The following is a 21531-nucleotide window of genomic DNA, read 5'->3' as shown; positions in this document are numbered from 1 at the left end:
ACGGCTGCAATTGCCTCATTTAGTCTGACTCTCAGTTTGCACAGCGGTCAAAACGTACGCGTCTGCATTCGACGATGCAAGCAGCAGCGATTACCTATCCGCGCGACGACGACGACGACGACGTGTCACCATCTTCCCCAAGTTATACACAATGCCAAGGGTTCCTTTGAGGTCGACGTGTTACAGGGGGTTCCGCGAAACACGTCACGTCGAGATATACGTATCGGGACACTGCGAATACTAATGCCTCTCTAATGCATCGCGCGGTCTGAATTCATAATAGACGCCAGGCGTCGCGTCGCGTCGACGAGATGAAGCACCCGCGCGCGTCAAGTTTCCGCGATTTATCGCGAACGTGTGTACACCGCGAAAACGCATCGAGCTCTTTGTTTTTGAAGGATAGAGAGAAATGAAGGATTGTTATTTCGATTCCGATTCATCCGTGGAATATCAAAACCAGAAAATACGCGATAAAAACAATTATTCTCTCCATTTAGTCTTAGATTACATAACGGATTCGAACGGTATCCTTTTGCGCGTGTGTCGAGAAAATAAATCTTTCCTCTACCAACGTACGCTATGTTTTCTCACGGTTCGAGTTTGAACATAGTCATACAATCTGACAGTCAAAGTTTTGGGTTGGATAAATTTCTGAAATAACAATTCTCTCTTCATCGTAATACTCGCGTTTGGTGAATTTCGCGTGTTCCATTATGCTTCGTACCTCTCATTATTATAGCGATGCTTTCTCTACGCGTTGATACGTCGCGAGTTGCTCAAAGGGTTAAGCAAGGCACAGACGAGAGAAAGAGAGAGAGAGAGAGAGAGAGAGAGAGAGAGAGAGAGAGAGAGAGAGAGAGGAAAATTCATCTTCGCGAGCATGAAATCGAGACGGAAGATCACTCAACTCGACCCAACTGTGAAAGGGCTTTTCGTACGTACATAGATATCAAACGCGAGACTCGCGGAAAAACCTGGATCCGATGAATGGCGAGCTGTCGTCGCGCCTTTACAGTCGGCGACTGAATGAAACTACGAGAGGAGCGGGTAGGAAACAAAGGTTCGCATTCAATTTCGTAGAGAGCCCCGGTAAGGAGGTTTAAACGAAGTTATAAATTTCGACTTTTTCTTGCGCGTTCGGCTCGTATAAACCGGACCGGTCACAATGCTTTTATACGCGAGAGTAGACGACTTTCCAGGTCGATTGCCGTCGCTTTTTCACCGCACGTACGTGTCGTTTGCATTAGCCGGGGTTATACGGGATGATTGAAGACTCGTGGAAGGCTCAATGAATTTTAGCAAGCGGATTTTACAGGTTTAACGTATTACAGCGTTTTTCAATTTCATTCAATAATATCTCTCTTTAGATCTCTCTCCAATCTCTCTCTCTTTCTTTTTCTTTCAACACATCCGTAAATCTCCTAGTAATTTTTTTTCAATCACGTATACATCCGTTTATTCGGATTTTTAGAATTTATAACAATCCGAATTTTTTATCTTTTTTCATCGAGAAACATGAAGATAACACATCGTATAAAAATTTCGGTTGAATAATGCGCTTACGCATTTCGAAAAAATAAATATCCTGCTGTTCGAAATGCAAATATACGTGTGTTTGCATCGCAAAATATGAAGATAGCATTGCGTTTTTTTTCTAAATGCAAATCTGTTTACATCTGCATCGCAAAAGTGCTAAAATAATATTTTTACCTGTTTATCAGATTATGTTTGAAAATAGAACATGTTAATATTTGATATAGTTACACGACAACATTATTAATTTTAAACGAGAATAAATTTATAAGTATGTATAAGATGGATTATTTCATGATTTCAATTTTAAACGTTATAAAGAAAGTAATACCACAACACCACACTATCTCATGATTTTTTCAAACTACATGTATATAAAAATTTAAATTGTATTACAGTTCCTCGTAACATTTAACAATTTGTCCTAACGAAATGCAACCATATTTCCAAGGTAATCATTTTAATGAATGCGGACAAAATGACGTCGATGACGAGGTTGTGCCGGTCTAAAACAATGCGTTGTGACGCATTGTGCATATTATAAATCATTATATTTGCTCTTTATTAAACATGACCAACTGATTATTTTCATTATTCTCAACATGCAATAATTGAGTTCCGAATAATATTATCGTTTAGCGCGCGCTGATCACCGCAAAATTGATCTTATCGCAAAATAATTCCGCAAACAAATCGACGGGATTTAATGCGATTTAATTTCCAATTGAAGAACGCTAGTCTCGAGCTTGTGAAAGTTGAGCGAACCGAAATGTATTTCGGAAAACTGTATCGGTGCAACCGACCGTACCGATGCGGTTTTCAAACAACGTACGTTCGTAAATCCGATTAATGATCCGATAATGATCGGGGCACTGACCTCGAGGAAATCCTTTACGGTGGTGTCGACCACCATAAGCGGTCGTTGTATCAGATGAACGACACCGTTGCGCACCGGGATGTTCGCCTTCACTATCTCTGCCAGCACCACTCCGGACGGATGACTTGAATCGCCGATTACCGTGTCTGATCGAACGTAGACTGAAAATTGGACTATCAATTAGACATCGAAACACGTATGAACTATCGTTCGACGTTAAAACGCAGATACATCCCTTTAGCGGTATGTTTTATTATACATGAAACCATCTTATGCGCGACGACGCTCTTAGTATAAATAATAAATCTATCTTTTAACGATAACATCGCCAATTCGAATAAATTATGTAGTTGCATATATAAATAGCTCCTTAAACTGCTAATGAATCAAAATTATTTGAAATAATTGACTATTCGAGCGAACTATATTACCTTTATTGTTCGCCTTCAGGAAGCTGACGGTGACTCTCAGATTGTCGGAAAACACGAGAGTTTTATACTCAATAGTTTCAGACGTCGGTGAAGTAAACAGGACTTCGTTGGGTAAAACGTGCCCGTCGATCACCACCTTATCAATCTTCTGCGGCCTCGGTTCCGGCTGTAAGAGAAAAGCGCAGATTGTCTCTGAGAGAGAATCAATATAGAATAAAAAAATATATATATATATATATAAATTTTATAAAGAATATATAAATTGTAAAATTATCATTTGTATCATCTTGACAATTGTGCCAGTTTTTTATTTGTACTTTTTATTATACATTTTATTATCTCACATACGTTAAATTATTTTGATACGTAAAGAGAATTTTCTCTTAGAATTTATCTTGAAAATCATAGTAATCGTGGGTCAGTACGGAATTGGAAGAATTTTATAAGAATTTCTGATTAATATTTACTACAATAAAAAATATTGATATCTTATTATGGTAGATATTCATATTTTTCATAATAGAGATTTATATTTTATAATTGTGAAATATAAATATTAATTAAAGAAACTCATAAAAATTCTTCCATGCCATATTGTTCAACGATTACTATAATTTTCAGGATAAATTCTAAGAGAAAATTCTTGCGTTTCAAAATAATTTAAACGTATATGAGATAGTAGAAATTAAAAAAAAAAGAACTTTTCTCTCTCTTTCTTTTTGCGGATCTCTGTATCGTACACACCTCCTTGTTACCGGATACACGGCATCCTTTCATCTGACATTTCGACCGGCGAGCGCGTTGTCAAGGCAACTCGATTCTTGCGCGGACCAACTTTAAATGCCGACTTCGAAGGAAAAGTCGTCGGAAGAAAGGTGTGATGAAACGCGGAAGGTGTTTGGGAGGGGATTTCGATATCGGCCGCGGAATTCTTGGCGGAAAAGCGACAACCTCGTTGAAAAAGGAACTTTTCGAGATCGAGTCGTATACAACGTTGTTACATATACTTTTTCGCACACCCTTTCGACTCTATTTTCCTTGCTCCCTGTTTTCCTTTTTCCTCTACCTTTGTTTTTTCTTCTTCTCTTTTTCGACCCCGAGGTCCGACATATCGTATGTATAGGCGCGAAACTTTCGGTAATTTCTGACGGGATGGCTCGTTTAACTCTGCCTCGTTTTTACGCTCCAAGTTGGATTACACGCGCGAACGTTCATTGTACGTGCGAGGTTGATGTTAAAAATTGGAGAGAAAGCGGAATTCCGCGCCAAAGTGTAGCGATGCGAGCATAATAAAATCCGGAAAGCGGAGGAAGGGCGATGGAAGAGAATGCGCGCGGATTTATACAACGAAATTCATAATTTTTAATTATTTTTTATTTCCACCAGGGATTAATGGACGTTTCTTGAAACTATGTGAAAAAAAGCAAATTAAAAATTTTAACGCGTAAAATTTGCAACACGATGCAAATAGTGATGCACCGGAGATACATCGTCGGAAAACAAATATTCTTCATGGCGATAATTTAATGATCAAATAATTATTTCAATCGATATTTAGTAATAAAAATGTAAAAATGATAAAAGTATGTCTATAGCATTTTTGACGCGGGTTGTTATGTAAATTTTACAGCAAAAATGCAGTTAAAAGTTCTTCATATATATCTAATATACATAGATTAAACAATAGCAAAACGATTGAAATAGATACGATATGAAAATATATCGTATCGATTAAACGATAGATCTGTGCAGATGGAAAATATTTGCTTAGAAAACACTTACCCGCCTCGAGAGAGTTACGCGCCTTATAGACTTATGTACATAAATAAATTGATGTAGATAGAGAGTCGATAAGAATTAAGATAAGAAAAAAGAGAAACAATCGCGACGCTCATGATTGACCAATCGGGATGAAAAATTTCCGCGTCCCGATTGGTCGATCTCGAACGGAGCACTTGCAACGCCAAATTTGGAACGCACTATGAGTAACAAGTGTGTATGTACACGCGAGTCTATGTACTCGCGGTCACGTGATTAGTTCGTGCTGGGCATCGTCGACGTACGGTCGCGAGTCGCGATCGCTCCGTGTTTTCGCGCTTTTTTTATCCGTGTCGACGAGTAGGATCGGAGAATCCGGAAGTAGATTCCGAGAATCTAACGCCGGGCGATCACTTCCGGTGCCGACAGTAATCGGCCGATCGCAATTAATACGTCTGTCGGCACCGGTCTAATAATCCTTCGTTCGCGTTTCGCCGGCTCCGGCGTTCGTCGAGATATCCGTCCGCATCGCCGATTATACGCTCGTCCGGATGCCATCGCGAGTGACATTCGGTTTTCGGGATGTCCGGGGCTCCGAGAGACTCGTCACGACCGATCAGCTCGCTTTTTCGATTATGATATTCGCATATCTCCGCTCAATCTCAAGTAGTCATTCTTCGCGTCGGCCATATTGCTGATTCTCCGCATCTTCGCGTCTCTCGCGCGGTGCATGTCGGGAGTGCTCGGGAGTGTCGAAGGATCGGCTGACAGTTCGCTTCCGCGTCTCTCCGTCACGAATATTATTCGAACACCGAGGAGCACCGTGACGAATTACTCGGACAAGGTGACTACGCTCTCGATTACGATACTCGCATAACTTCGTAATATCCAGAGCTCTTCGGAATTTCGTGTCGACCGAGCATGCGTCGTGCATCTCGACAATACCGAAGAATCTGACAGATTCAATCGATCGCGATCGAGGTGCTCTTGTGACAGTACGTAAACAAAGTCGCGTCTCGTTGGAGAAACAATCGTGCACGCGTCTTTTCGCGAGTGTGAGTGAGTGTGATCAAGAAACGTTCCGCTTTAATGTGCGACTTTAATCGGTCGCGAACGAACACGTTTCTTAAAGAGTGAGGACGATGTCATTGCGTAGCGCAAGAGAGGTTAGACGCGAATACGCGTGTCTCCTGTCAGATTTCCGCGAGTGTTATATAAGGACGATCGCGTTTTACTGTGTGTGATATTCAGTCAATTCCGTTTTCTCGATATCAATCACGTTCCATCGAATTCGTGACTGTCGGAAAAATTTTGTTTATGAATACGCACGTTTATCGCGAGTGCAATCGAAAAGCATGAACGCATCGCGAGTGAATTGAGAGGCGTCGATAAACATGGAGGGATTGTTTTAATGGATTAATCGAGAGCCCCGAATGGATTAATAATGGATTACATAATGGATTAAAAGCTGTTTCTTCGCAACGTTCCGGTGACGGTGAGCGTTTATATCTGTTTTAGAATCATTAAATTTTAAACTTTTTTATCTTGAGAAATTGCCCAGTGCGAAAAAAATCACGTAAGTGACGAATAAAATTTTTTTAATTGAATTTCAATTTAATTAAATTTTGTTTTGGCTTTAAAATAAACGAACATTCGATATACGGGGCAATTTTCAAGATCATTTTATCTGCGTAGAAAAACAATGCTAATTATACGTCGGCGTAATTTCGCAATAATTTTATGGATTTCTACGTAACGAGGGCATAAAAGATATTGCGTGCTCTGTACACTTCGTCAACGTTGAGATAAATTTACGCGTGACGTCAGACTGTCGTACTTGTAACGCGACGTTTGAAACGTCTGAAGTGCCACATCTGTACGTATCTGTACGGAATAATTTACAGTCCCTGGTAAAATGTCACGTCGCGTAACGCTACTGTAACACACGGATGTTCCGTGTGGGATGGCCTGAATATGCGCGTAAATCCCGCAATGTCTCGGATATAATATATAAGGATATATCGATATATACTACGCACAAGTTATTCAATCTTAAAGATATACTTATGTGTGTCGATCAAATTATAAATTAAATTTGTTCTCGTCTTTTACGTAAAAAAAAATCTCCAAGTTAGTCATGAATTATTCAATGTCAATATTCTTGCGAATCTTCTTTTTTTTTTTTTTAACATTATAAAAATCTTGTGTGGATGTACATATATTTTTTATATAATTTAAACACGCAACATAAACTTTAAATAAGTCTTTTCCGCGTCTTTTCCGCTTACTTTGAATGTAGGCGTAATGAATGCGGTTGCCCTCGAATCTTTTCAAAGTCGATCGCGGAGAAAGATATTGAAATCATCCCCCGAATGATCAATTTACGAAGGTCGCTAAGCCGCTTACCTTGAAACCTTCGTCAACGGGGATGAAAAAGGTAAAACGACCCTCGGCTTTGAAGATAGACTGCTTCTTTTCGATGTTGATCCGCTGTCGGAAGGTACTAGAAAATAAAAAAAAAGGTTAATTATAACGATAGTAGTGCACGAGACACGCCGATGCTATAATAAGACAAATGAGAAAAGTTCGCGTATTTATTTACGTTATTTAAATGATCCTCAGCGCCAAGTTTTTGTATTTATATTCAAATCAGGGACTGCGTTAATTGATGAACCGGAGTAATAATACTTTAAAGACGGCTCATGGAACTCTGTTTGAGAGGATAATAATAATTAACGTAAGATATTTAAATTAGAAGCAACGGATATTTTTTATGGCGTATCTTCATTAATCAAATGCAAAATCGAATATTCGCCTTAACCAAAAAGTTTGAAACGCTTCGATCTGAATAATTTAATAAGTCACGGATCTAAAAATCGATAAATCTATATAATAAAAAATATCTCTCCATGACATTTTTGGCACGCGATATATATTTAAAGATGAATGAAAGTTTTGAGATTCAAAAACGTTATTCTTTTACAACCATGGGTAGACACTTTCTCTCTCTCTCTCTCTCTCTCTCTCTCTCTCTCTCTCTCTCTCTTTCAAAAATGATCGTTCGCATTATATAAATCTACTCACCGTATGCGATGGTCGCCCAAATTAAGATTCTCGCTCTGGTTCAGGAATATAAACGCGTTCGGATTGTAGATAGGCGACTCCGCCGAATTGGATCGCACTGGCTCCAGCACTTCATTTATGATATGCAAAACCTGAAATATAAAAAAAGGAGATTATTAATAATAAAAATGTTATCATTTTTGGGAAATACAGTTCTTTTGGAAAACACACTGAACAAAATTGTTAACTTGACTATAAACCGTTCAACTAAATTACTATTTCGTTAATTGAACATATATTAGTATTTCAGTCAAATATATCTTTCATTAGAATTAATATGTTATGTTTAATTTAAATATTTCTGTATGTTCAGTTAACAAATAAATATTTAGTTGAATGATTTAGTTATGTTAACAAAATTTTTTCAGTGCGCGTATACGTATTGCAATATTTTAGAATTTATTTTTAATGATTCAAGTAATTAATACTAAATATTAAAATAATTTGATTACTTCATATTCTGGACTTATTTAAAATTAATATGTACTTTAGATAGTAATAGGAGAAATTTAATACTCGATTTTATGCTTAATAAATATTTAATACTCGATTTAATGCTTAATAAAATCAATAGTACGAGAATAACGAAAGAATACATTAATTTAAATGAAATTTACAGAATAATGATTTTTTGAATAATGAAAATTTTTAGAGATGCTAGATATTGTAAAAATATAATAAAATAATTTCACAGATATTCAAGATTTTATTAATGAAGATTTTTTAAATATAATTATAGCAGGTGTAGGAACATTGACTCGCAAAATCTCGGGATTAAGATTTCGAGTTTCCCTCAAATTTTGGGAGTCTCTAACTTGCGCGCAAGGACTACGTTAATCTTGCCAAGTCGAACGGATCCATAAATCCGGTCGCGACGGAGAAGACGAAGTGAGACAAACCGACGTCAAGCTCGTGACGCGAACTCTGTAGAAATGAGGACACGAAGAAAGACACGAAGATAAACCCTCCGAAGTGTAGAGGAAGCGGAAGCAGGCCAAAGAGAAAGAGAGAGAGAGAGAGAGAGGCAGAAAGAGAAAGACCGAGAGTGCACGTAGCGAGTATTTATCCTGCGGCGACGAGCGCGGGTTATATCGGGTCTGTCAGAAACATCTGACGCGCGCGCGCTTTAATAGTAAACTCATGAAAGAGAGAAAAACATATTTATATTTGTGTATATAGGTGCGCGTGTGCGAATGTATATGTGCCTAGAGAGGTAATGCGCCATGAAATACTCTTCAGCAAGACGGGCTTTTCTTTAGCTGCAATCTCGGACAGGAGCGTTTCTTCGGTTTCATTTATCGTGATAAATTCCATTGTTCAATTAGAAACTTATATAAAAGTCTCATCCGATTTTCTCTCTAAATTGCTTTTGTGGAATTAAAAAATAAAATATAAAATTTTTTTATAAAATGTCACGACCGGTCTCACATTGGAAACGTGAAATTGGGAGGGCAGTTCTTTTTCACGCATTTTGTATAAGCTATTTCACGGGTGTCGAGTCGTGGGGAAGATGTAGAAACTGTTACCCCCTTTGCGCATCTCCGTCGGGAACGTCGGGAAACGCCATCGTTTACTGTCCCGAAAGGGAAAAAGTTCGTGACTAAAACGTTGCCGCCGCTATTTATTCGCTCTCCCCCGCGATCTCGTCCTGACTCTCTTATCTCGCGAGGGATATCCCGTTTCTATAGCTGTTTGCCTTCCACCGTCCGAGAAAGAAAAGGAGAATGTAGGACGGAACAAGGGCGTTGGGAAACATAAGCGCCGAACTTGCAGCCCCCTCGAGAGATTTCTCCCGCGAAATATCGTTCAAGATATATATATATTTTGCGGTCTTTCGTATTAATAGAAACATGCATTCACATGATTCTATTTATTATATTCTATTTAATATAATATCCATATAATATCTCTCTCTTCTTCGTTTTGATATATTACAGCGTGCAGTATTCTACTACCTTTAATAAATATGATTAAGTTTGAGTTGCAGAGACGAAGTAATTTATTGAAATGTTGAGAAACTACGTTGATAAGCGACGTTAATAATAATAATTGAGTTAACGTAACAATTGCATTAGCAGCACCATTTTCTGTTTCCGTAACTCGTAATCGTTAAAATGTTACAGCAACTGCTCGACATTGTTAGAGTTGTGAAAAAAAAATTATATATTTCATAATCGTAAAAATGCTTTTAAAATAAATGTTTAATAATTTCCAAGGGAAAATGAAACATATAGATTTGATGCGATGAGCGTTTGTAGAGCGTATCTAATTAAATATCCGCGCGATCCATCGTGGCCGCGCCGACAGTTTTAATACGAAACATCCATCACAGTGTCTGTAAAGATGAGGGAGGGAAAAAAGCTGGTCGTACGGAAAAGTTGGCGCCTATGAGCTCTCTCTGTGAGGGGACAGAGAGAAAGAGAACGCGCGCGGGCAATGTGGAAGAGACCGTATGATAAAAGGAGAAAAAGAAAGACGGAACGTGTCCCATTTATCCAGCGTAGTCGCAGAAAAAGACAGCGACAACGACGACGGACGACAACGACGGGGTGAGGGAGAGGGAGGGAGGTGGTGATGGTGGTGGTTGGTTAGAAATGAATCGTTTTACTCACCGAGAATGAGAGAGAAAAGCGAAGTTTGTGTTCCTTACGGGATAAGACGAGCCAGGACGGCCATTTATCTTGCTCCTCTCGCGGTCGCGAGTCATCCAGGGAGAGGAGATCGAACGCGTTCGCGGCAGGACGAATCCTTAATTTTTCACGATTTCTAACGATTATTCTATATATACGTTGGATTTTCCACGTAAAGGTGCCTTTTCATACGCAGCATGCTGCAGCAGCGAATTATTAGAGCATATATTTCTTTGTTCTCTTATTATTTCAAAGTTAAAAGTACAATTTTTGCTTCTATATTTTCATACTAATCTATTTTATTCTTAAAATCCATTATTTAACTAATATAATAATAATAATAATAATTAGAATCAACTAGTTGCGTGTTCTGCTTTCCTGCCTTTGCTGTTCGTTCAATCGCACTTCACCAATAGCAACAAACTGCTGTGACAGTATGGTATGCTGTACATGAAATGGCACCTTGACAACTAAATAGATCTCGAAAATCGTGATAAAGTCTGTTCCGCGAAATAGGGATCGGAAAATAGAATTCCTCGCGACGCAACGTCGCGTCTCCACGAACCATCGTTCGATCATATTAATTTCATTTTCTCGAGCTTCTCGAGCCGAGCTTCGCTCTCTTTGTTGCCTCTCAATTTCGCTCGAGCGGCAAGACCACGGCGACGCGGTTGGCCTACCGCGAGTGTATCGTAAAGTTAACGCTAATTAAACTTTACCGATAGTTGCGTCGGACCGTTCGCGACCTCTCCGCGGAGAGAACGGGCTCCTTCTTAATCAGCCCGTATTCGCGGTCGGGTATGGTACACGAGGGTACGAGTTATCATCTCGATGCACAGCAGCCGCGTGCGCTCGCGTTTATTCCTCTCCCAGACGCTCCGCCGCAAGATAATCACGATTTGCGCGCGGTTAACGATGAATCCCACCGTATCCACCTTTACGATAAACTTAACTCGCGCGAATATGGTCTTTGAAGCGAAGCTTAAAATTGACACGACTCTCGACGTATCTATAATATAATGAAAAATATTGCCACATGACATATTATGATATTATGGAATATTTTGTTTTTATATTGTTATAATTTTTTTATCGTGGATGATTATATATCTCCCTTTGTTCCTTTCTTTCGAGTCGAGTATTAATTTAACATTCGACGTTCGTGTTTGAAATTTCGGATAAAAAATCCCTTAATGAAATACTTACGTTTTGTATAAATTTGGAAAATAATGGTAACGATGAATCCCACCGTACCCACTTTTACGATAAACTTAACTCGCGCGAATATGGTCTTTGAAGCGAAGCTTAAAATTGACACGACTCTCGACGTGTCTATAATATAATGAAAATATTGCCACATGACATATTATGATATTATGGAATATTTTGTTTTTATATTGTTATAATTTTTTTATCGTGGATGATTATATATCTCTCTTTGTTCCTTTCTTTCGAGTCGAGTATTAATTTAACATCCGACGTGTTTGAAATTTCGGATAAAAAATCCCTTAATGAAATACTTACGTTTTGTATAAATTTGGAAAATAATGGAGCCCTCGCCTCTCTAGTTAAAACGTTCCTGTGTGCTCTTCAATTAGTGCTCGGAAAGGTACAGGAGGAAAACGAAGAACGGCAGGAACAGCAGAGCAGTTAAGTTTGCAGTTGACGTACGTTAATAATTTTATACGCGCGGCGAGTCGCGGCTATTAAGTAATCAAATGCATTCTTTCCGCATGAATATTCAAGCCAAGGAGAGAGCGCGAAGGTAATTCCATGCAAAGTGGAGAATTCCAAATCCGAATTAGCTTCGTGCGATGCGAGTCATCGCCAGTATAGAAATCGCGCTAATTTTCATCCTCGGCCCCCGGTTTCTTGAGAAAGAGATAAAGTTTTGTACTTCTGTACGTTCAATTATCAACGAGATTTATGACAAGGAGACTGTTAAAAGATGAACGGGAAGAATCGCGACAATTTTCCGACTTGCAAATGTCATTCTTAACAGAAATTAGAAATTAAGACAATTGATATGTTTTTTGTATAGATTGAAGAGAGTATGAATATCGCAACGAATCAATGATGGAAAGAAATCGTGGACGAGAATTGGATTACTTTTTTATATATCACTCTGAGATTCATTGAATCGACTAGAAAGCGAATAAAGAGAGACATATAGTTGATTCTCGTACGATACTGGCACGGTTTTTATCTTATATCTTTTTTCCGTAATTTTTAGTTTATTTTTTCATCGATTTTCTCTTTACTTTTCACAAAAATGAATAACCGCATGAATGACCACTTTATTCATTTTGTGTCTTTATAATATATTTTTTAGTTCTTTCTTTTTTTAAATAGAATTTTTTTCCTTTATTCTATTCACTACAAAAGTTTTTATAACATTGTTAACAGTTATTAATTCTTATTTTTATTCTCACCGTGAATTATTTCAAATAGTTGCGTTTACATTAATATCTCGCATTTACTTCACTTTAATAGAATTATTTGAGAAGAACATTAAACTAGAAGCAAGAGATTTAAATTTTCCCGTAAAAGAAATTTTGCAGTTATACTCGTATCTTTTTGTTTCAAAGTAATTCACGATTTTTTTGTTCGTTATTTCGAAACAAATCTTTCATATATTTCAAAACATATATTCAAGGTCAATTACGTTCAAGGTTGCCTCCGTTATTTTAACACATTTTTTCTATCTCTGCTGGACTATACGAACGTTCGTTCTATCTTTCGACGGCAACATGAACTTTCCAGCCAAGTGACTACCATCTTTATTTCGCGTAAATTCCGATACGAAACGCGGCTTCGAAACCCAGCTCTCTCGCGCGCTTTACTCCGACCCGCCATTCGCGAAAAACTTCATCCCTTTCTCGCAACTATTCCTCCGAGCGCGCCTCTCGCGGTGGCTGATTTTCAATTCTCCTCTTCACGGACAAACCGCTTGCACCACCGACTTCCTGGTGCACTCAAGCATCACCGGCGTTCCCGCCCTCCTTTTCTCTCCCTCCTTCTCTCACCGGCAACCCTTCCCGTCATTCCACCCCGGCATTTTTCCCCTCCATTAACCGTAACTCTTTAGGCGATTCTGCCGGCGTCGGTGTAGTTATTCGGACTGGAATTTCTTTAGATTGTTAGAAAACAGGAGGCGGCTGCGTTCCAGGAACGTATAATGAAATCAAAATCCCCGCCGTCTTTTGAGATTAAAAACATCACCTCGCTCTCCATCCCTCTCTCTCTCTCTTTCTCTGTCTTACGCTTTCTCGCTCTTCGTATACGACGAACTTTGCTAAAATTCAAGTTAAACTCGTTGCAATCTGTGAGTCTTCTATTTTGTCAGATTGCGGACAGATTATCAAATAAGTTTACGAATTAAATAAGACGACGTTATAGGATGAAACAATTTTTCTCAGGGGGAAAGGATTTAATAACGAGATTTGGATGAGAGATTGTGGGATGAGTGATTTTTCTGTGCTTGTAGGTCAAATAAAATATCATTTGAGCGACAGGAAATAATATATATTGTATCTTCCGGAAACAAGGTCGGTGCAAGGGGGTGACAACAAATCTGCGAATATATTCTCAAATTGGATTGAAACCTCTTGAATTCCTCGTTCTTACGTAGTAGACTGATGTAATAAAACCGACCATAACTCTGGGGACGTAGAGCCTCCTCCTCGCGTTTTCCCCTTTTATTTCAACTTCCCTCACGATCTGCCAGGAAATCGAAACTCGGAAAAAGATCTCTAAGATGTCATAAAATTCATATCTTAGAAAAATTGCGCGATAGAGCAAAGAAATATCGTCAGTTAAATTTTATGAATATAGTTGCTATGAATTAAATTTTTCCAAGATCTTAATGTAAAAACCATAATAAATGGAGGAGGCTAATAATCGGATGAGAGATACGAAACAGAAATAAAAAAAAACGAAATAAATCGAGAATAATAATCCGAATTAAAAAGCGCCGATCACGTTCTAACGATGAAGTATTAAGTCCGATGCATAAGAGACGAAATGAACCATATATTATTTACGTGCGACTTAAAATGTGTGCATCGTCTCTCGTACTATATTTCTAATCCGGCTTCTCGTAAATACGATGCGTCCATAATCATAAAGTGTCGGAACGGACAGTTACGAGAGCGCCATTCGCTGAATTGCAACGCGATCGGTGAACTATCGGTTTCTCTCGGCAGGGAGGGATGGAATGTTTGCGTGAGAATACGCCGTGAGTTTGTCGAGCTCAAATTGGGAAGACACTCGACACACATACATACATACATGTACATACATATTATGTCAATATCGAACGACGACGCACGCCAGTGAAGAGCGCATCGCGATATGTAAGGGATAGAATTTCGCTATTGGGGCGGAATATTCTCTCTTTCTCTATCGAGCAAGACCCTTTATTCCCTATCTGAGACGCCGCGAATAATGGAATACGTATGTCTATTGGATGTACGTAAGAGGGACAATGCGCATAAATCCATTTTCAAGTTGATAGATATGCAATGTGCTCACGAGACGCGGCACCGACTGAAAACGGATCGCTGACCTGTTCTATTGTTGAGAGGCAGCTTCTATTATAGTTACATATGCGGGAAAATATATTTGCAACACTTTTGATTCAAGAATCCGATATACGGGATCAGAATAGCGCGCGCGGTACTTATTTGAAATGAGATATTAATTAGAAGTTTGGGATAAAGATATAATAATAACTGTGAAAATAACAAGTTATAATGATAATAGCAATTTTAAACTTTCATAAAATTGGATATTTTCTTATAACTGTGGAGAGGAGAAGGTACGATAATAATTATGAAAGATACAAATATCAATAATTAGCGATATATAACTCGGAGAGAATAAATTATTCTTAAATTATTAAGAAAAATTATGGAGAATTTAAATAAATGATTAATTATTTTTTTCAACGACGAATCTATAGATATTTTTATTTGTATTTTACGTATACTTTATAATTTTTGTAACAGAACTGTTACTTGTCACATTTTAATATTCTAATCTATTGGCAATATTTTACTTTCGTCTAGCTTTTCCTATCAATCATGCATTATTGAATCAATACTGTGGCAATTAATAATTACGGATGATTAATGTAAGTTATTCTAGCCGTGGGCCCCCATTCGGTAGCTAATTGGCGCACTCGTGATTATTAATGATAATGTTACAATCAATCATTATCACCAATTTTCGCGTAATGTACAACATGGAAATTTTAATTTTTGCGTTAAACTCGCGAGACAATAATTCGGTTGTGCTTCATAGGCACCCTTGCCATGATATTTGTGCGTAATAAATGCATTAACATATAAAATAATTTTAACTATATATCTACATTAAATCTAATATGACTATAATTATCTCTTCGAAAATAAAATGAATATTGCATATTTATTATTTATTGTATATATTTATTCTATCATATTTTTATTTCCTCAAAATAATAATAAATTGCAAATATATTTAATTTTTTAATTTAATTTAATGCGAACAACGGTTTCTGCGAAAATATGGAGAAAAATCTTAATTCAAACTCATTAAATATTAAAAAATGAAGCGAAAGACGCGATTTATGGGTCGATATTTTCATGCTCTGGTAACGAGCAGGAAGTAGCTGAGGCAATGGAACTTCCGGGTTAAGTGGATGAGAAAAGTTTCCCTAATATTACCGGGAAGTAAGAGAGAGAGAGATTGATCTGCAGGCGAGCTCATCGAAGGGATTAGTCGTAGCCCTGGCTAGTCCCGTGCGATTTTCATCAGGTGATGGTACTTTAACTATAGATTAAAGGATTCGTCTGGCAACCTGAAATGAGATCCACCTTCCCTATGAGACCGAAAATCCAAATCAGCTGAGAGGGGAACGCGCTGAAAGGGAGATACGCTATCGACGACGAATTTACGGGTATTTGGAAAAGATTCTATCTTGATAGAGTTCCCGTGAATGAAACTACTCGGGAGCATTTCCGCAAAATGCTACACGGTACAACAAATTGCTTCGAATGTCTTTTCAAGATACGAATTTACTTTGAAAAATTTTGTAAAAATCCGTGAAACATATAGCATACATAAATTTAGCATTTTTAATGAACCTACACTGATAAAAAATTTGTTAACTTGACCTTTCAACTAAATTACTATTTCATTAATTGAACATATATATTAGTATTTAAGTCAAATATACGTGTTTTATTAAATTTAATATGTTATATTTAATTTAAATATTTTTATATGTTTAATTAATGAAATATTTAGTTGAAAAATTTAGTTGAGTTAATAAAGTTGTTTTCAGTGTATATTTTTTTTAGAATAAATGATGCATTTATGTTTAATCGCATGCAATCATAATTCTCGGCTAGCTTGCAATTCGGTGCGCTATAATTATTACAAATCGCATACGTTAACATCGAATTCAATTTGCAAAGAGCCGTAGAAACTCCATCGATAACCGACGAGCTGATGACTCTCGCGAGAACGCGAATGCCAGGAAGCGCCGTTCGACATTATCGAAGCCCACGATATCCATCAACCTAATGGTCTCGCGGCTAAGGCGAACGTGTAAAGCTCATTAAAAGCTCGTTAGAAAGCCGGTGCACCGGCATGGTTCAAGTAACGTGGACGTTGCTGCCGGGAATCGGTCAGAAAAATGGTTGCTGAATACTGAGGGGAATAAAAGTTCGCAAAGATAAACTGGCGATTCATATACGACTAAAAATCTCTACTTTCTCTCGTCAAACAAGTATACGTTTGCATGTTTTATGCAACAGTGCTAAACTTCCTTAAACATTTTTGTCTCTAATTTTTTGTAAGATTTATTCCATCGCATAAAATGTTCGTGCATATGCTTTTGGGGGAACATTTATATTTTTTTTAATCTACATAAAAATAAAAATGGCGTGTTTAGGAATAATTATTATTTTTTTTTATAAATGCTAAACTATATGAGCGCGAATAATAGTAAAATATAAAAGATGAAAATAAAAATACAGTATAATTCTCTATTGTAAACTTTTTACTTACCTGAGTCATGGTGTCGCCGTTGACTTTCAGTTTAGATTGGAAGTTGCTCTGATTCAGGATAATCTTTGCGTTATTAATGTATACGTCTACGCCGTGCTTTCCTGGTGCCCTAGTGATCCATAGAGGTGGATTGCCCTCCAGTTCGGAGGATATCGAATCCCTTAGCTCTTCGATCGTTAAAGGCCGATTCGCTGCAACCGATAAAGAAAATATCTTGTTAATACTTTATAAAAAGAATATCTTGAATGTTAAAATGTTTCTTTTCATCGATACGAAGATGAATGCGATTCAAAAGAGCTATACTTTAATTCTCGTCAAACAGAAACGCGCAGATTGCGATTTAGTTCTTCGAGAACCGCCAAGTTTTTAAGTTTTCAGGAAGATTTTTATTCTCGGTAAAAAAGAATAATGTGCGGGAAAAGATAGAGAAAGGGAGGGAAAGAGAAAAGCTGAAAATAACGTAAATGGTGAATGGGACAGAAACTGGAGATAGAGCAAACTTCAAAAAGTCCACGATGCAGCTACAATGCTCGTCGCTTTATTATCCCGTTACTGAGAGAACGTCCTCGTAATCTTGCGTTTTTTCCTTTTATGCGAGCATATAGTAAGAAGTGGAGAACAGAAACGTCCTTGCTATTATTATTTGATACTGCGTGAAAGATGCAATTTTATGATAAAAATTTATAGAATTAAATATTATACTAAAATTTATAAACAGCAAAATATATATTTTTTAGATTGAATCCTTGAACTTTTAAATATTTAAAGTTTCGTATTCTTCCATTTATATTTTCACAATTTAATTTGTAAATCTTTTATTACACTAATTCTAAATACAATTTCCTTTAGACGTTGTCTCTAATATTGAAAAGTAGTTTCTCGAATATACATTAAGTTTCATAGAAGAGATAGGCTTTTCGAGATAAGTAAAACCGATAAAATTAGATATCTACAGTTAGATAATTTTATTTGGATTTTAATATAATTATAAGTGCCAGGTAGATAAATCATTTCTGTATTAAAATTTTTTTCTTCTCTGAATAACCAAATCAAAATTAAAATCTCGATGTAATTTCTAATTTTTTTTCTCTAATCTTGGCACGAAAATCAGAGCGTCTTCGCACGTCCCTTTGGAGTGCGATCTATCGAATACCGCGGCAAAAGCGGCATTGTAGTTTCTAAGAACAGCCCTGCTCACGACACAAGCGACTCTGTGAGTACCATGCAAGCTCGGAAATTCCAATCTCCGCGAGGAAGAAAGCGGGCTGTCCGTAGTACCGACAACAATGACGCTCATTACGAACCCTAGGAATTGAGTCGCGTTTCGTAAACCACCGGTCGTTTTACCCGTAAAAGTTTCCGGGACAAGAAGAAGCAGTTGGCGCCGTAGGATCTCGTTTTCTCGGAAGCGCGACGATGATTCGGGGATGTCCTTGCGGGAAATAATTTTCCTCGTCCGCGGCTTCCCCGTGGAATTGCATTGCGGCAGAATACATCGCGTTTATCCGCGAACTGGAAATATTTTTCGCGTCCATTCGAATCGGAAAAAGGCAATTGCGATTAAACTTTCTCTTTTATTCCTTTGAATTCTCATATCCGCTTAACTTTTACCATTTTTTCGATATTTTTTTATACTCGAACAAACAATCGCGCATTGTTCTCACGTATATACGGAAAGATAAAAAAAAAAAAACTTTTTTTTAACGCGCGCAAGTATACTTTGGCGGTGATTCGCACGCAGAGAACTTTGACAATTCGCTGACGCATGCGTACGCATGCAACGCTAAAGCTTACGGTAATTGTAAAATTTATGTGATTCGCCCCGCGATATACATATATATATATATATATAACGTACTCTTTCTAGACTCGATTACGATATCGGGAAAAGTCACAGTGCGGAGGATAACATTTATGATGGCAGTTCGGAACGTAAAACTTTAAAGCAGTTGTCTTTTATACGCCGCTCACCGAATATTCTCCGTGATATACACAACAATTGCGGGATATATATAGAGGCGTTGGGCCGATCGATTGAAAATGAAATTTTATTTCGCAAAAAAGTATAGTTCACGATAACACGTATACTACTACTTGGATAAAATTTAACACAATGATCATAAAAAAAATTTATATATACTTGAACGATTTTTTTCGCGCTACACCTTATTAAGATAAATTTCTTTCGATACGCTACTCTTTTGGCGTAAAGTGACTTCTGGCTTATCCTGTACGTACAAGCTTGGAGAAGCTTACCGCTCGAAGAACCCATCAAGCCACGCCATATACTACACGCTTTTATATTTCCGTGACGCGTCGTCAATCACCCCAGAATGGTTGCATGTATGATCTTTCTTCCGCTAGGTGAAAAGCTTCAGAATGGGATACGCGAAGAGCGTATATATAAAAAGTATCAGAGTTTCAATATATTACGAAATACCGCGCATATGAATTTGGATTTTTGGATCGTATAAATTGAATTCATTCTGTAATTACTTCAAATGTATCAACTTGTTTTGGAAGGAAATCCAATATTTTTAAAATATTTCAAAAGATAATTTTATTTTATTATTATAGATATTATATTGGAAAATATTTCTTCTATTTAATAATTAATTACAATTTTTGAAAATTTTTATTATTTTATATAAAATATTCAATCATTATTCATATATACTTGTCGAATAATTTGATTCCCTGCAATGGAAATTTTTAAAAAAATTATCTCGGATGCATGTATTCCATACGGAAGCAGAATTTTTTTCGGATCGTCGAAATATTCGGTTGTAAGTCGTCGTGGAAATGCGAAGCACGTTCGAAAGTTGGTTAGGCGGCGACGAGCAGCGATCGCATTATCGATCAAACCCGGTTTATCGCGAATCGACGAATGGAGCTTTACTCGCGCGCCGGCTGGATTTTTATAGCGCGTCTCTCTCTGCCGGAGCACATTTTTCTTGTTGCGCCCAGAGAGAGAGAGTGCTTTATGCGAGGTGATCGAGTCGCGGGAATGATCGTATGCCTCTCAGAGGGTAATATCTCCAAGCTCGGGGGCTCGTGAGCGTTTTGTCCCGAGCAGCCAAGCCTTTCCGCTCTTTCAACGAGGCGACTGAATGATTAAGCTGCCGATCGATTCGCATTTATTTTCTTCTCCGAAAGCCCCTACCCGTCTGTCGCGGCGATGCGGGACACAGGTGCTACGGCCGACCACAAAACGAGAACAACCCGCGCAAAGCTGCTTGCGCATCGATTTATATACCTCGTCTCTCCCTCGGTCCTCTTTTATCCGCAGCTTCCACCTCTCGAGAGGGCGACGTCTCTACTCGTCTCTTCTGTCCGTTCCACGACGTATCCGAAATCCGACTTTCAAACATGCACGACGATTTCGTCTGATGAGGACGAACTGCGGGTTGCTTTATTCGGACTGTGATAAATGGTTTCGTGCAATAGTTATATATTGTATAGCTAGATATAGTTTCGTTATACTCTTTCGTATACGCAGGACAAAAATTGGTCTTAAGTATAGACTGAAAAAAATTTGTTAACTCGCGACTAAACCTTTCAACTAAATTATTATTTTGTTTATTGAACGTATATTAGTATTTAAGTCAAATACACGTTATTATATTTAATTAACATTATTTTTATATGTTCAATTGACAGAATATTCTTTGATTGAAAGGTTTAGTCAAGTTAATAAATATAACAAAAATAAAAACTGAATATATATAACGCTGAGACAACGAACATCTATATATAAATAAGTAAGAGCATATGTTTACAAGAGATTTAAAAAAAAAGATTAATATTATTTATTTAAATTTGGTACAACCAAATTAATATTTGGTTATTGAGATCTTTATTTAACAAATTTAAAAAATTTTAAAATTATGAAATTTCTCAAATTTTTAATTTTGCAAGTTTAGTATTATTAAATATTGTGTGTGTGTGTGTGAGATATAAATTCTTCGAATTTTGAAATTTTTAAATTCCAAATGCATTTTTTATGCATTTCTATGCATTTATGATATTCTATTTATATCACGATATTGCTTTTTATACTATGATTTAATTCATTGCGAGTCACGTGATAAAAATTTACGAACAACTTGGCTCGTCATTATAT

The 21531-nt window shown here is 37.3% G+C and overlaps 2 protein-coding genes across 5 annotated transcripts in view; one reads left to right on the top strand and one right to left on the bottom strand.

The window, feature by feature from the left end:
* The window catches only part of Fas1 (fasciclin 1 Fas1 domain-containing), a 224566-nt gene that overhangs the window by 40647 nt on the left and 162388 nt on the right, over window positions 1-21531 (bottom strand). For all 4 annotated transcript variants that reach the window (XM_029299477.2, XM_085480093.1, XM_085480086.1 and 1 more), the window contains exons 3-7: window positions 17409-17599; window positions 7684-7814; window positions 7006-7102; window positions 2842-3007; window positions 2411-2571 (exon numbers count right to left, since the gene is read on the bottom strand). In XM_029299477.2, coding sequence (XP_029155310.1) covers window positions 2411-2571; window positions 2842-3007; window positions 7006-7102; window positions 7684-7814; window positions 17409-17599 — 746 coding nt within the window. The remainder of the gene's footprint in view (window positions 1-2410; window positions 2572-2841; window positions 3008-7005; window positions 7103-7683; window positions 7815-17408; window positions 17600-21531) is intronic.
* Window positions 4894-21531, top strand: part of LOC114928490 (PHD finger protein 14) — a 240613-nt gene continuing 223975 nt past the window's right edge. The window contains exon 1 of the mRNA XM_085480074.1: window positions 4894-6094. The gene's annotated coding sequence lies outside the window, so the exon portion shown is untranslated. The remainder of the gene's footprint in view (window positions 6095-21531) is intronic.

Source organism: Nylanderia fulva, unplaced genomic scaffold (assembly GCF_048542155.1).
Source record: "Nylanderia fulva isolate GAGA-0341 unplaced genomic scaffold, ASM4854215v1 Scaffold1, whole genome shotgun sequence".
Classification (NCBI taxonomy): domain Eukaryota; kingdom Metazoa; phylum Arthropoda; class Insecta; order Hymenoptera; family Formicidae; genus Nylanderia; species Nylanderia fulva.
The sequence above is the reverse complement of the archived record's forward strand: the minus strand, read 5'-3'. Positions and strand labels throughout refer to the sequence as shown.